Below are 16,758 nucleotides of genomic sequence, written 5' to 3' on the forward strand. Positions count from 1 at the left end.
AAAACAACAACGGGGAAATCACAGCATCCCTAATACACTACATTTACCCTTTGATGCATTTGTTGTTTTGACACATACATAAGAAGAGGGTGCACTGTAGCCTACTGTCTGCACACACCCCTTCTGAAGCCTCTCTCTCTTCCCCTCCCCTCTCTCTCTCCCCCTCCCCTCCCTCTCTCTCTCTCCCCGTCTCTCGCGGTGTCTCTCTTTCTCGCGCGGTGTCTGTCGTTCGTTGGTACGGTTGGTCTGAAGCGCTCGTAGAACCTTCTTACCTCTACCGTAGTGATGATTCAGCTCCTGACGTCCTAGTCTCCGCCACTGCAAAGTAACCTTCATTCCAAGTTCGCATCCGTTGCCAATCGAGGCCAAATGGAACGGCATGTTTGAATCAAGCTTGCGTGGCTTGTGCTTCCGAGGGTAGTGGGACGCAGGGGAAGGAGACGCAGTGGAAGACGGGCCAGGGGAAGAGGAGCTGATCTGCCTCCCCATTCTTTTTTTTGTTTATGTTCCACAGCGGTGGTTCTGGGCACTTTCCCAGCGTCCTCCGGGGTTGGCTGACCCTCGGGCCCTCCTCCAGCTCGCAATAAAAACGTTCCCTGAAGAAGGCATGGCACTAGTAGAGACCCCAAAAAATGTTGTTCACTCATTCACACAGTGTAGTGCCATGACCAGCCATGTAGCCGGTGCGCTCTCCCTCCCCTCACAGAGCGTAGCCTACTTATCCAGATAGTACAGGCTGCATCCATCATAGACAAACCGATAACTGCCAAGATCATCGTTGATATGGCCAGAAGTAACATAGACGGGTTTAATCGTTAATAAATAGTGTGTGTGATCTAAATCAAGAAAGCCAATTTCATAGGCCTAAATCGTTGTTCTTTAAAACCTAAATAATAACTAAATAATACAAGAGGGCATATTATTGCATTTATTTATGCTGTCAAATTATACACAACACAACGGGACAAACAAACACAACAATAACTGTGAAGAGTATTATAACAATTGATGTTGTATATTAAATATATACAACACGTTCAGTGTTTTGGGGAGAAATAGCAGTCATAAAATGGCATACAATTCTATATTGACGATCATATAAGACAAAAGACATTTAACAATCAAAAAGCTACCGTTAGGGGTCAGCTTGTGACCTCTCTTCTGGCTAAGGCTGCTCGGTAACCCAATTACAATTTGATCCAATTATGTATTTAATAATTATATTTAATTATATCATGTGTAGAAGTAGATCGCAGTATGAGTCAATCTATAACTGTATTTATTCTTGTTTGGCAAGACAGTGTTCTGAATTGTATTCAGGGATAGACTAAATAAATCCCCAAATAAGTTGTGGGATATGGAGTAATCGTTCCTTCCTAACCTTAGACGCGACCGATGCGAACTCTAGACGCGATGCCAACTGTAGACACGAGCCCTACGCTGCGTTGCCTTGGAGATCAACAGACTTCTTGAGAATTGCAGCTGTGTAACCAGGAAGTAGGAAGGGTTGCATCACACACATCCCCACACACAAACCATGAATGTGTAAACCAACACTGTTCCCCTGTGGGTCCACAGGAGAAGCAGAGCTCTGGGTGTCTCTGATGTGCGCCAGAGGAAAGCAGAGGCGGGCGGGGGAGTTGAGTCATGTTATGATATTTTAGTCCAGGAAAGGCCGCCGAGACAGGATCGCTTTTAACTCACTTTATTTGGTTAAGGTTTTGGTCTATTGTCTATCGTCTATGAAACAAAAGGAGAGGGATGGTATATAACACGCACGGAGCGTCTCTAAGCTTTATATCTAGGATACGCCGCCTAAGAGATTCTGGTTCTGGTTGGCGGGGTCCGAGTTAAATAGGCAGGTAGAGGTGGGCGTGTTCTGTGGCTTTAAAAGCCCGCCCCCTTCATCTATGTATGATCAGCTGCTGCTGCCCCCCTGTGGCTATGCGCAAGTGTTACAGCTTATGTTATATGTACTCGGTACTGTGGCTATGGGAGAATATTATGGCTGAAATATGTTAGTCATGTGACAGGTTATTAGGGCCTTTTTTGTCCGGCTCCACCAATCCCACGCCAGAGAGTCACCGCCATGCTCTACCCAGAGTGCCTGGTAGTGTGGTGTTACAGAATAGTTTAATCAACAATATACATAATATTCTATTCACATCAGAGTTGTGTATGGACCTATTATGGCTGTGTATTGTAGTGTTAGTGTGTATGTGTTTTTTGTAGAACCACACCATTAGAGAATTTTCATTGTGCGAGTAGAGGGAATTTTTCCAGACTATCCCGATTACCACTCCACCACTGGGCCCGACTGGTTTTTAGCCTGGCACAAATACAGCTGAAAAGCCAGCTCCTTATTCGCATTTAAACATAAAAGACATTGAAATGTGAACATTTCAATGTTCACATAGTGACCACCTCACGTGTTGTCCCCCACCACCACCACCACCACCACCACCACCACCGCAAGGCTCAAATGTATTCGGGCCTGACCACAAAGTGGTAGTAATACCCTTCATCGGGGCAGGGGTACGTTACATTCTCGCCAGCTGGCACATAAGCAAAATCATCCTTGAAGTCCACGATGTGGAAGATGAATCTTTCTTGGCAGCTTAATATCAGCCGGTTTCTGTAGCGGATGCTGCCCTGGTGCTGGGAGTTGTGCGTGGACATTCTCATTCTGGCCGCAGGCAGTGAATCACACCTCAAACCACTGTTGGAACAGTCGCTTTGCTTGTTGAAGAGGTTCAGCTGCCAGTCAACCTTTTTGTCCGCGAAGAGAGCGCCGGTGTGGACAGGCGTGCTGTGAGATTGACTTGTCCGCCGACTGGGCTTGTTGTAATATTGCCGGTTATTGCGTCGATGTGAACTCCTACCAAACAGGTCATGCGGGTCGTCGATCAGACGCCGGGCGGTTTCTACGCGTTGGTCATAAGCAACGCTCCACGGCGGGCTGGTATAAATCCTGGGCTGGTAATCCCGGTCGCCTTCCTGGAAAGCGGAGCTGTTCTTCAGAGTGCCGAAGGGCAGAACGTGAGCTTGGAAGCCTTTCAGAAGCTTCTCCTGATACCGAGTCCGATGGGCGGAGTAGAGGGCGGAGGTGAACCGCACCTTGAAGAGCTCCGTGGCGGGGATCATCGGGAAGCGGACGTGGGCCAACAAGGCGGCCAGGGGCTGCTCCTCACTGGTCTTCTCCCCGTCCACCTTGGAGACCCAGTCCTCCAGCGCTGCCAGGACGAAGGCCTCGCCCGGCACCACCAGGTCGGAGCGGGACAGAAGGGCCTCCAGCAGCTCCGCCGACACCGAGCCCCAGGCCTCGGAGGCGCTGAGGCTCTGGAAGTTCCACGCCATGTACCGGAGACAGTCCTCCCGCAGCGAGCGGTCGCCCGCGCCCACCGAGTACTCGTAGAAGGAGACCGGCGTGAGGAAGGAGCCGTCCCCGGGGAGGAGCCCGGCGAAGAGGCGCCCGGCGGCCTCCATCAACCTCCTCGTTCCGAAGTGCGACGCCATCCGGTGGAAGCACTCGGCGGTCGTCGTGGTAACCTCCAGCTTCCGGGTGTACATGTACCTAAGAGTACACGGGGGCAGATTCCAAAATGGGTTACCTGTGGGTGATGGGAGACCACACACAGTGTCGTTACGGTCACCAGCATCACGGGGGTGCTGTGAGGCCCGTACCTGATGAACATGGGTAGATGAGGGCGGCACGTCTGGGTGAGATCAATTGAGATCTCATCAACGTCGGTGAAGGCTTTGAAGCCAGGGAAACGTGAGAGGATCGTCCTGTGTGCGCACACCGCCGTGTTGACCATCTCCCCGAGCCCGTCGTCTCTGTTCTCTCCGGTGTAAGTGTGTCCGTGGATCAGGAGGTCGCAGCCCTCCTCGCTGTCAAAGAGTCGCCCGAGATCCTCAGACAGTTGGAGACTATGGTCCACGTAGTTCTCACTAGTTCCTAAAATGTGAAGAAAGATTTGATTACCTTTAAAGTTCTCAAAATGTACAGCGTGGCCTAAAATAATAGTTCATTCTTCCTTTTGAGTAAGAAATAAACACTATTGTTAGTATTGTACTGCCATAATGGTTGAATAATTCCGATATCTACCTGCTGCACAAATAACTCCAACATCTTGCTTGTGTGAGCAATCCATTAATCGCCATCCATTGTAGGAACAGTTGGAAAGGGAATTCTCTGTGCCAACACACTTCGTCTGGTCAAGCCAAATCATTCCGGTTCCTACAGAATGGGTTGAAATTAGAAAGTGTTAGTTTACATTGGCCATACATTACATAATGTAATTGGGTCCCCCCACCGCCATTGCGCTAGAGTACTGTCAATCTGACAATGCTCGACGCCATTGGATCAGAGTGCTCGATTTTTGATTAACGATCTTATCCAATTACTTTTCATTGTAACAAAATAACGTTATTTTGGGGTGTGGTGGGAGTAATGTGTATATATATATATATATATGTATATATATGTCGCATTTCCCATGGGCCAGGGCCCCATTTCCTGATAACGATGGATCCACGCTCGTACGACCAGTCTCACAAGGGATCTTTCGAACCTTCGTAAAAAATTCTGAGCGTTTCCCGAAACTTCTCTTAACATGAACGCGCGTGCACTGCTCTAACGACGTTCGACGAGTAGCCTACCCCTGGAGCCCTCGTTAGCTACGAGTGTTTTCATGACGTTCGTTACGCAAAGACGCTTTCCAGAAACGGTGTGAAAACTGTACGATGCTAGTGCGTCAAACTTCACAAACCACTTAGGCTAACAATGCTTTCGGGAAACTGGGCCCTGGACTGTTTCTCGGTACACCCACCCACATCATTTTCCCTGTGCAGTCGGCCTATTGCTGCGAAAACTGCTATTGCTCAGTCGGCCTCGCCATCGCCCCCCCCCCAGCGGAGAAAATAATATCAGAACAGAACAGCCCACCTTCGCCAAACGTCCCTCCAGCGGTGGCAGACACGGCTCCTCTGAAATGCAACTGACGACACGCCACCTGGGCGTCGGGCAGATCCCAGTCTGTGTCACACACGGTTCCCCATTCCCCGTGAAGGTAGACCTCCACCCGGCCCTGGAAGCGTGTCTTTGAGCCCGCCAGCCGAATATCCCCCTCTTCTGGCGACCCTATTGGGCTTGCTGCTGCACAAAGATAACGAGAGTTTGTATTTGAGAGAATGCAAATATCCAAGCATTTTTACGTTTGACGATGAATTAATAAAACAGCTAGCTGAACAGGCTGGGCAGCAACATGTATCTAATGCAGGGGTCGGCAACCTGCAGGCAGCCTATCAGTCGTGTAACATATTTCAGCCATAATATTCTCCCATAGCCACAGTACCGAGTACATATAACATAAGCTGTAACACTTGTGCATAGCCACAAGGGGGCAGCAGCTGATCATACATAGATGAAGGGGGCGGGCTTTTAAAGCCACAGAACACGCCCACCTCTACCTGCCTATTTAACTCGGACCCCGCCATCTTAGAATCAGAATCTTTTTGGCGGCGTATCCTAGATATCAAGCTTAGAGACGCTCCGCGCGTGTTATATACCATTCCTCTCCTTTTGTTTCATAGACGATAGACAATAGACCAAAACCTTTACCAAATAAAGTGAGTTAAAAGCGATCCTGTCTCAGGGGCCTTTCCTGGATTAAAAATATCATAACAGTCGCATGCGGCCCTTTGGAAAAAATGAAATTAATAAAATAATAATAATAATAATAATAATGTAAATAACAAAAAATATATATTTATGGTATTCATTTTCCTATGATTGTTGTAGGCCAAAAGTCAACCAGACATTATCAATTTGTAAAAATATATTGCTTGTATATGGCACGAAAAAAAAAAAATTCAACATGAAATGTGCATCGCGAGACTATCCTGGCGCCTATTTTCTGAGCTAGAAACTGCAGGTGCATTTCACTCCACCTCACCGCTACAAGCGACACCAAGTGGTGATTCGGGTCTTGCCTGTGATTGTTTCCCCGTCTCCCAATTAGGACTGATGAGGTGGGAGGGGTCGACCTATATGTATGGTTCCTGGTTCCAGCGCTCGGTCGCTTTGCTCTACACCTGCTTGCGGCGTCTGCTGCCGCTGCTTACTTTAATTGATATTTTGTGTGATGTAACATTGTGGTTTATCAAATAAACCTGATTATTGTTAAACCTCATCACGCCTCCGTCCTCACTCATTGTCTGGTTACCCTATAGGTCATGCCACAAACCTAGCCAGCTCCAGTACGAACCATATAGTCTTCACTACAGATCAATGCAACAAGACTACTTAGCACTGAGCGGGACAGTCACAATTCAATTGTTTGAAATGTTTACCAGTGTTATTTTAAAGAATGTTTCATTTTCAAAAATAGCGGTTGGTTGGGCTGATATTTTGCAATGATATATGATGCAATGATATTCATTTAATTTGCACAAACATGGACTGAAACTGCAGCGCTAGGCCCACTCAATTTCAACTTAAGAACCTGTTAGTTGTCTTTGCCTGCTTTCCATGCTGATGGACTGCATTGATGCACACATTCTTCCTCGTGTCTTGATAGATAGCCTATGTTTGCCTAATTGCCTATTGCATTTGCATATATTCATTGCATGAACTCAAATGGTTGTATATGCCGATACAGGGTATTTAATTGCCAAAGTAGCTAAATAGCCTATTACAAAAGAATAATATGCAGCCCCAGACAGCGATCCTACCCATTTAATAAATAAATAAAACTACTGAAAGTCAGCTGATCTATTCGCATTTTAAGCAACGGAATTGTAGTTGAACTTACTGAAAAGGCTCAATTTCAGGGATCCGAGAGGAGAAACATGGAGAAGCAAAATCCCCAAAGCAGACAGCATGGTCCCGTGGGTCTGCATGGTGATCCCAGCAAAGTTGGCTTCATTGAAGAATGTTTCAACCTACAGGTGAATTTGACCCCAGCTAAATTGCGAAAATGAGTTGTTGACAATGAAAGTAATAATGCATGTATTAATAAAAATGCAGACATAAATAAATGCATTCATCATTTCACAGGGTTGCCGACTTGGCTGGAGTGAGACCGCAAAATGTCAGTGGGCGTGCGAAGAGCGCGTGCGCGGCGAACATTTTTGATAACCATAACCCAATTTTTTTTTACAAAACAGTCCTCGTTTACTTAGTATAAACAAATTGAAGGAAGGCTTATATAAAAGCTATTGGCTGTTGTTGACGTAGGACATTCAAAATGTGATTAGATATTTTTTAATCATGCATACTGATACCTGCTGCCATGTTTTTAACCAAGACCTCAGAATTTATTCCCAGTCTGACTCAGAAAGAAGGAATTTAACAGAAAGTAACAGTGTGTCATGGCCTTTAATTAGTTTAGTAATTTGGTTATTGGTTGATAGCATATTAAGACACCTTGTCATTTTGTTTCGAGGAGGGCTGTCAAACCATGCAACCTTTAGGGTCTATATTGCGAGAATAGTTACTTGTCTTGGACCCCGCTAATTGCCAAATGTGACTTTATTTAGCCTAATGACTGATATTGAAAAGTAACAACATGGAATTAATGTTGAATCTGAATAAATACTATGTCCAAGAGATTCAGTAAACTGATGCCTATATTGACTTGTTCTTTCCGTGCTTAGCTCGAAAGGCACTTAATATAATTAAAATATAGGCTAAGTAACACCAAACTAACTAATTTAGTTGAATTCCAACAAGGTCCACAGTCCACACAGAGAGGCAGAGACAGGAGACATGGAAGGAGGGAGGGAGAGAGACTGGAAGAGTTTTTGGAAAGGATCATGCCATTTAAGAGAAGTTCTCTGAAAAGCTCTTTGAGGTATCTTTTTGCCATCTTTCTCTCTTGTTCAAATGTTGGGAATCACATAAAAATGCACATTTGATGTTCTTGTTCATTTTGGTTAAGTATTGAGTAAGTAGGCCTAGGCCTAAACCAAACCAAATAACGTATCCGCAGAGTATCCGCATTAATTGCGTTAAAAAACAACAGTAATAAAACAAACGTAACGTTGCTATTTTAAAATGACAGCAGCACTAGTTTGAGGCATTTATTTGCGCTCTTTAGACCTTAACCAAGACTTTATTTTCTTCTTCCCAAACGCGCGTCTTTCACTCAAAACAAACGTTTTGAGTGAACAACATAAAGACACAAGGGAGCGGCGACAGAGAAAGATGCGCGGAGGACGTAGATCAACCTGCACTGCAGTCAATGCAGTAGGCCTAGGTCCGAATAGATGGATGGATATAGATCTAACGAGCATGTTTCCTGTATATTCTGTGGTCTAGTAGTGAGTGATCAACAGTGAATGGACGGAAAAAAGTTTAATATTATTTTTTTTTTTCCAAAGATGGGCTATTTGGCGTGATATGTCTTGCGTGTGCGTGCAGAGCGTGAGCTTGATGCTGAAAGCGTGTGTCACGCCAGATGCGTGAGAGTTGGCAACCCTGTTTCATCACAATCTTGATTCAGAAAATGTCAAATAGCTTTCACAAAACGAACATTTAGCCTACCTGCTGATAGCTGTTCCAGAGTTTCGTTTCCTTCCCTTCCAGTGATTCTGCTCCTTTGTAGGCCCCACAACCCAACATAGGTTTCGTTTAGATAAGGCCACGCCTTATCTGATGGCAAACAAAAAAAAACATGTAATGAAATAACTGACAAAATGTTGACGCATAGATCGGTATCTTATCGTTTCCAGTGGTGTTAAATGTATTGCACCTATGACAATGAAAGTAATAATGCGTGTATTAATAAAATGCAGACATAAATCAATGCATTCATCTAATTCATATTTCATCACATTTTTGATTTAGAAAATATCAAATAGCTTTCACAAAACGAACTTTAGCCTACCTGTTGATAGCTGTTCCAGAGTTTCGTTTCCTTCCCTTCCAGTGATTCTGCTCCTTTGTAGGCCCCACAACCCGACATAGGTTTCGGTACATATATCTGTATCATATCGTTTCCAGTGGTGTTAAATGTATTGCACCTATGCGTTTCATTAAGCATTTCATAACATCCATGAAACATCTATCAATTTAAAGAATAACTTTTAGCATGTGTTTAGGATAAGTTTATTTGATCATTTTAAAATACATCAGAAAAAGAATGCATGAATAAAATCATAGGAGGATCAAAGTAAGAAACGTATTTCCATTGTGGTCCTCAAAGCTTGGCCACCAATGAAACGATTCAAGTACTCCAAGTACATCAATCAAACAGACGTTGTTCATAATTAAACTGGTTTTGTCAGGTATACAGAAAGACAATACATGTCATTGATGTAGAGTAGGAACCACAGAAATACATGCTCTGGAAAACACCTGGGGCCACACAATGAGTGCCATTTCTACACCCATTATTATAGAAGGAAAACTGTGTCAATGTCAATCAAGTCAGATCTGAAACAAAGCTGTTTTTCATTGCCAAGTGATCTCATACCGTGATATTTACATTATTCCCAATAACACAGGACAAAAAGCAGTCAATTTCATAAAGTACTAGTTTAAAATCAGCGTATTAAATATAAAAAAACCTGTACAAAATATACACCATCAACTGGATCGGCTTTACAATCGGGTAAACTTGTCACTGGCTTGACGTGCCCCTGCCCACCAGCGAGGGCCCCTGCTCTGCCCCCCCCCCCCCCCCCCCCGTGATCCCGTCAGCCGGCACCAGAGACACGGTTATGTCATTTCATTGGAAAGCTAAACAGTGGCTCCATGGTTAGCTTGCTTCCACCGTGTGCTGGGAGCGTAGGTGGTGCTCGAGGAGGTGTGCGGCTCTCTGCCGGATCTCTCCGTCGCCGTTGTACTGGACGGCTTCGAGCAGCGGGACGCCGTTCTGCCCCACAAACTCCTCCGCTGCCTGGGGGACGATGAAAGGGTCGGTGAGGTTGACGTCTCAAAAAGCGTTTTTTTTACACTGCCAAATATAACTTATTTGTCTTATTTGAAACTTTTCCCCCCCGGCATGGTACGCGAGTTTACACTGACTGAGGTAATATTACCGTCTTGATTTCGCACCCCAATGTCCCCTTTCGAATCGTACACATATTGGGGGTTCCATTTTCATGTAAACGCGATTAGACGGCATCGCGGTACCAAGGGGCGGGACTTGCGTAGAGGACTTTGTAAATAGTTCTGCACTGAATCATGACCTTGCACTCTTGCACGTTTTTTTGCACTTGTAAATAGTTAAATCGTGTTTGTTGCCTACACTCCGATGTTGTCCACTCATTCTTGCATGAGAGAAAAAGGAAAAAAAAAAAAACTTTCAGAGTATGCATGAAAGCCGGCCCCTTGACAAAGACGGAATATCCCCCCACAGGCAAGCTAGTGAAATTGTAAAAAAAAAATTATATATCTGGCGCAAGATGTGATTTTAATATAACTTTATTGAAATCACTTTCGATCAGCATTCTACAGATATGTCCTTGTCACTTTAGCTGCTAGCTCGTTGAGAAGGTACACATTGCGACTTTAATAAATACACAGCGATAAAACAATAAAAACACATGAAAAACATTCAATTTAAAGAATCCCTTAACACTCAACCTAAACCGTTACCTTAAATTAGAGCTAGTTAGTTGGGGACGGCATTAGCTCAGGAGGTAGAGCGGGTTGGCTGGTAACCGCAAGGTTGCTGGTTCGATCCCCGGCTCCTCCTAGCTGTGAGTGTCGTGGTGTCCCTGAGCAAGACGCCTCACCCTAATTGCTCCTGACTGTACTGTGTGTGAATGTGTGCATGAAAGGGTGAATGTCTGTCAACACTGTAAAGCGCTATGTAAATGAGGACCATTTACCATTTAACAGCAAGTGTAATCAATCAGGCACATCACACACAATAACCCACCGTCACCAGAGATGTTGCTCTGCTGTTCGACCTTTGTTTACTGTAAGGGCAGGCGCTTGTATACTTACTTGAGGGCAACCCGCTACCAGCATGAATAGGACCTCCAGGCTCAGAGCCACCACATCCGGCTCAGACATCCTGAGAGTGGCGCACAGGGCGGGCACTAACCCCGCCCGGGCCAGCTGGGAGCAGGACCGGTTAGTCTTGTGGGCAACATTACCCAATACCCGAAGGATCTGGGAAACAAACGGAGGGCACAGTTAAAAAAAGAAAAAGAAAAAAATTATGTTAAACTAGACTGGGGCAGTTAGGGGGCGACTGTGACGCAAAACATAAAAAAAAAAGCTGAAATAAGCCGATCTGCCACACCACAGTGTTCGGCTCCGGGGCTGCGGCTGGATGCTATTGTCGCCAGCTTAAACCCAACCATAAGGGAAGGGCACATACCCGGTGGTGGAAGCGCCGGGTATGCCAAAGGTCATACAGGATTGGCAAACAAAAGTTCATGTGAGGGCACAGCTCATAAAAATGGGTGTACAGCAAAATATCATGCAAAAAAAAAGTCATGCAAATAAAAACAGCCTGTTCATTCATTTAATAGCGAATAGAATCACAATTTCGAGATAGCTCCACCATGCTCATACTGACCTAAGAGGTTACTTAGTAAAAAAGGAAGAAACAAATCCCGAGAGTTAGATATATCTAAACTCTTAAACAATCCTAGCAAATGTCCAAGTGCAAAGGATCCCCAGGGGAGAGCTATCACACAAAGTTACTGGGTTTCACCTTTGTTGTGAAACAGGTTTCACAAAATCTGCTTCACGTGAAGCGGTACAGTTGACAGATCTAATGGATATCGTGTGTGTGTGTGTGTACACTCGTCGCTACGTCGCTGAGTTTGTCTGTGCTCACCATTGTGTTGATTCCTTGAGAGAAAGGCAGGAGCTGGATCAGTTCTGGAACCAGGTTGAGATCCAGCAGCGCAGTGCAGAGCTCGCCGGAGTCAGCTGTGTGCGAGCGAGAGATTATATTCACTATAAGCTTAGTCTGACTTTACATTTACCATGGGTTAACCAAATCTTTGTGTGTGATTTGTTCTTTACTATATCATCGACGAGAAATTTTGATTTGAGTGGCATAAGTCTAAACAATCGACACTTGGTAGAAATTCTCGAACCTGTCAGGTTGTTGAGGACCCAGGCGCTCTCCCTGGCCAGGGCCGGATGGGAAGGCAGAAAGGCCCGAGCAAGGGCACACAACGCGGGCAGGAGGTGGAGGTCGCCCACCTGGGACCTCACGTCCTCCGGAGGAGGACCAGACGAGAGCAGATTGCCCACAGAGCGCAGAAGTGGCCAGACCAACTAGGAAGAGGAAGTGGTCGTAGGGAAGAAATGAGGTTGAGACTATGAAATGAGTCAGTGTAAGAGCCACAACCCAAATCCTAATTTGAGAGATTTCTGATTTGTCGTTTTTTTGCCACATTGTGGGGCTTCGATCAAATGAGGAAAAATGCATGGGAATCGTCAAAGAGTACGATTTTTTTTTTTCCACCTCACCAGTTCCATGCCTTCTTCTTTGGTGCCTTTGGCCACAGCACCCCCTAGGGACACTAATAGAGAACTGCACTTTGAGAGGGCACCGTCAGCTCTCAGGGCCGAGTTGTCCAAGGTACTATGGGTTAAGAAACAAAAGGAAGATTAAAGAAAACCATACCACATAGATAACAGATACAAATCCTAAAACATAGAACTGATTCAGACCGGATCTACTAAGTAACACGATTATGGGACACGACATGGCTGTGTGTGTGGGGGGGGGGGGGGGGGGGAATAAACATCTGGGGTGCTTCTCTGGCGGTGGGAGACCCCCGACCTGCAGGTGAGGTAGTGCAGACACCAAGCACACTCGACGGCCGGAGCCAGGCCGAACCGGGGGTCAGGGGTCAGCAGCACAGACATCAGGAGTGACGGCAGGCCGGACGCCAGGACCGCCCTGCGGAACGAGAGAACGAGAGAACGAGAGAACGAACTCCGTGTGAGTGACGCGGGCCACGCCCTCTGAAACAGCCCTGAACGCATCCACGTTTACATTCAGGGACTTTGGCAGACGCTTTTATCCAAAGCAACTTACAATAAGTACATTTAGTCAGAAGAAAGAGAAACAACAATATATATCGCTGTCTGTACAGTGAGGATGTCCATAGAACCCACGTGACAAGCACTAACAATCACTAGGTTAACCCGTTCCCCGCACACGACAGAGATAGCTAGGATAAGACCACACTCACCCGAGGCAAACCAATTATAACGCCAGACTATCTATGTAAATGTCTGTGTTGATGGAATAGTGTTGCATCACATTGCATTTAGTTTATAATCCCTGTAGTTGGAGGCAGGCTACGGCAGCGGCGGACTGATATTACCTGGAGTGCGCTTCTCTGTTTACCTTCTGCTGTAGTGAATCGGTTGCTACACCGGAGCAAAGTGAAATTCCGCCGCTGCTGAGAAAACAGTCCCCCAAAATGTAATGCGATCATTGCGATACAAGGATAGTTTTATTTCTAATATTATTCTATCAACACAGACATTTACATCGATAGTCTGGCGTTATAATTGGTTTGCCTCGTGCGTACTGTGGAGTGGGTAAAACTGTTTTTATTGGCAGGCTAGCAGTTCCCGTCGACTCGCGCTAGCCTAGCACCAGCAATTTCTGCAACTAGAAGGACTGAATGAAACGTGTTGAAAACGGTGATAAATAACACACTGGCTCACTTGGAAATGAGGTCCCATGTCCAAAATTCCGAACGACCCCTTTAAGTACCAGGACGTACAACATACAATAAGTAGGAAGGGGTGGGGCGGGGTGGCTATGTGTGAACAGAGTGTGCTGGAAAGTACTGGAGGTGCCGCCGCAGGACTCACGGAGTAATCTTCTCTGCTGCGTCCTTCGCCTGAAGCAGCTGAGAGAGCGTGAAACCTACGGCTTCCACTATGGCGAGGTTGTAACGCTGGCTCTAGAGACACACACACACACACACACAAATGAATGACAACATCAACAATACGCTGTGCTTGTACATGTACACATGTACATGTGCTACTTTACCTCCATGCAATTCTTGAGGGCAGGTATGATCCCCTGGGCCAAGAGTTTGTCTCTTACAACGTCGCTGTCTGGACACAGATTACCCAGTGTGTAGAGACACAGCTCCTGCGTACACACACACACACACACACACACACACACACACACACACACACACACACACACACACACACACACACACACACACACACACACACACACACACACACACACACACACACACACACACACAACAATAAACCAATAGAGTTAAGACATCATTACAATCCTAAAGACCCCGTATTATTATTCTGTTGTTCGGTGCCACTCTTGGCCACGGACCGTCAACTTGGTGCTTTGGCCGGACAGGTAGGTGAGCAGGTAAGGGGTGGCGGGCACACAGGCCAGGGTCACGTTGGGCTGGTGAGACTGGGACAGCTCGTGGAGACACTGGAGACCCAGCAGACGCCACTGAGCCTGGGAGCCACTCAGGAGCCCTACTAGCAGATGCATGCTGTTCTCATGCCTGGAAGTAGTGTACGTGTACACACACGCACACACACACACACACACACACACACACACACACACACACACACACACACACACACACACACACACACACACACACACACACACACACACACACACACACACACGGTGGCCGTTTTCTTACGTTCTTATGAATAAATAGAATTAATAATTTCCGTGAAGATCGGAGGAGGAGGAGGAGGAGGCCATACTTTATGAAGACCGTCTGGGCCGACGGGTTTCGCAGAGAACTGCTTAGCGCTTTCAGAAGAGGCTCCTTCTCCTGCCCGCTCTGCTGGAGTTTCTGTACTAGATGGACCACCTTGTCCAGAAGAAAACCCGGGGAGGGGGAGAAGAAGTGAGTGATCACAGCTTTTGCGGGTCTTTGAGAGCGTGTCCATATGTTCCTCCTACTATCATGTTCACAATAATGTAATGCACGTTCAATAACAAACAGAATGTATAACGAGACATTAAGGAGCGAAGGGTCACGGACCTGGTCCCCTGAAGCAGCGTCCATGGGCGTCTCGTCGTCCTCATCTTCACACAGCAGGAGCCTCTTGCTGACCAGCTGCTGGTCCTTGCGAGCTCTCCGTAGCACTGCAGCGGGAGACGTCCATTCACTCAGTCACTTTCGTTATGGTTGGTCTAAATAACTGCACCAACAAAATGAACTCCACTGATGAACGTGGAGAGAACATGCTCACCTTTCTCATGTTCTCGTCTCTTTAACTTGAAGTCTTCCAAGCTGCGGCCCTGTGGAACAGCTTTGTGGCGCACTGAGCTCAATCTCCACATTTCATGAACATGAAATACTAATTATATAAATATATCATATATAAAATAGCCCCGAGTTTCAGGGTGAGACCTGAAGTGCTTCACAGGTCGACTTCTTCTGCGCTTCATCATGACCCGTCCCGGAGGAACGACATTGCCACCTGGCGTCCATGTGATGTCATGTCTCGGTGGCCAAAATGAAATTCCAGGAATTGTAAAATAAAATATATTTTATTTTCTATGTATGGAGTGACAGCACCATGTGTAAAATTGATCACTGCTCATCTTTTATATAAAAACGAATGTATTATAACATGCACTTGAGGTGGGTTTCTATGTAGGGGTGTTACACCGAATTCTGCGACCCAGCGTGACACCAGGGGGCGCTGTTGCACATTTTCTACAACATGCACGCAGCGCGAGTTTGAAGTAGACAGGCATGAAGTCGAAAAAAACGGTGCGCATTATAACAAAAGCATAAATAAAACACAAGATCTCCGCCCACACCCCTCAGCTTGTTATTAAATGTGCTTAATAAATAGATTTGATTAGCATTTTACAGACCCATACAATGGATATAGGGCGTTTAGTGCGGTCCATCACCGTCGCTTCTTTCCCCATAAAACGCTACAGTCAGTTTTTAATCACGTTGATTTACCTTTTGAGCATTTCCTATTATAGGCTACTGTGTAAAATGCTGTTTAGAATTAACGTTTGTAGAAAGACTGAAAGACCCCTGGGGTCACACTTTTCGGTGGGTCGCAGAATTTGGTGTGACACCGGCACCACATCATAAAACACGTCTAAAACTCAATCATGTGGCGCATACAGGGCCTACAAAACATACAGGAAAGGTTATCACTGTCCTTATAATTTAAAACATAGCCAGGCACATGTAAGGTTCATATGTACAAAAACACAAAAAAACTAAAACATATAAAAAGGTATTAAAAGAGTAGAAAAATACAAAGTATTCTTGTTACAGTATTTCATGCGGCCCATGATTTCCAAATGTCTTGACCGGTCTGTAAAAAAAAGTCTTCATGTACTTCATGGCTTGTTTTCTGTGAATAAAAAGGAGACACGCAATATTACAAGATAATTCATAACACATTTCTCTTAGATTTATAACCCCTTTTTTAAAACCATATCATTGTTCCTTGTAATCAACACTATAACCGCAACTGAATACCTTTTAGACACCGCAGGAGGTGGCGGCCATTTCGCTCGTTTCAGGTCCTAAACGGAGACGGCTGCTTTATCTCGGGCCTTTTTCTTTTTGCTCTCTGTTAACAAAAAAAAAACAAAATACTGATGATACAGTGGAGTCAACTTTTTTTTTTTTTGTTTGTTTGTTTTTTTTAATCAAAAGCAACTGTGCTTATTGTGAGAAATGTGTTTCTTGCTCACTGGGTTTCGGCTCCGACAGAACGGGGCCCTCCGTTGTGGCGGCGGCGGCGTCCGGCATCAGACC

The 16,758-nt window shown here is 45.6% G+C and overlaps 2 protein-coding genes across 3 annotated transcripts; both read right to left on the reverse strand.

Annotated features, from left to right (window-relative positions):
• Window positions 1–1,002: 1,002 nt before the first annotated feature.
• Window positions 1,003–8,620, reverse strand: LOC311345003 (galectin-3-binding protein B-like). Of its 2 annotated transcripts, none has more exons than XM_084469364.1 (6): window positions 8,549–8,620; window positions 6,816–6,967; window positions 4,949–5,155; window positions 4,109–4,240; window positions 3,685–3,958; window positions 1,003–3,574 (listed from the first exon to the last, which is right to left on the reverse strand). In XM_084469364.1, exons 2-6 carry the CDS (start codon window positions 6,901–6,903, stop codon window positions 2,479–2,481), a joined length of 1,797 nt encoding a protein of 598 aa, XP_084325490.1. In that variant the 5' UTR covers window positions 6,904–6,967; window positions 8,549–8,620; the 3' UTR covers window positions 1,003–2,478. The 2 variants fall into 2 exon arrangements, with proteins under 2 accessions (XP_084325490.1, XP_084325489.1); XM_084469363.1 differs by having other exon boundaries at window positions 1,004–3,574; window positions 4,949–5,158.
• Window positions 8,621–9,679: 1,059 nt separating this feature from the next.
• On the reverse strand, window positions 9,680–15,383 carry tmco6 (transmembrane and coiled-coil domains 6). The gene is made up of 12 exons (XM_084469489.1): window positions 15,215–15,383; window positions 15,004–15,107; window positions 14,720–14,829; window positions 14,319–14,502; window positions 13,998–14,102; window positions 13,814–13,905; window positions 12,765–12,884; window positions 12,449–12,563; window positions 12,070–12,253; window positions 11,805–11,899; window positions 10,961–11,128; window positions 9,680–9,905 (listed from the first exon to the last, which is right to left on the reverse strand). The coding sequence occupies exons 1-12, from the start codon at window positions 15,303–15,305 to the stop codon at window positions 9,765–9,767; spliced, it is 1,509 nt and encodes a 502-aa protein (XP_084325615.1). The 5' UTR covers window positions 15,306–15,383; the 3' UTR covers window positions 9,680–9,764.
• Between the last annotated feature and the right edge of the window lie 1,375 nt (window positions 15,384–16,758).

The sequence above is a fragment of the Micromesistius poutassou genome (genome assembly GCF_964030765.1).
Source record: "Micromesistius poutassou genome assembly, chromosome: 6".
NCBI lineage: Eukaryota > Metazoa > Chordata > Actinopteri > Gadiformes > Gadidae > Micromesistius > Micromesistius poutassou.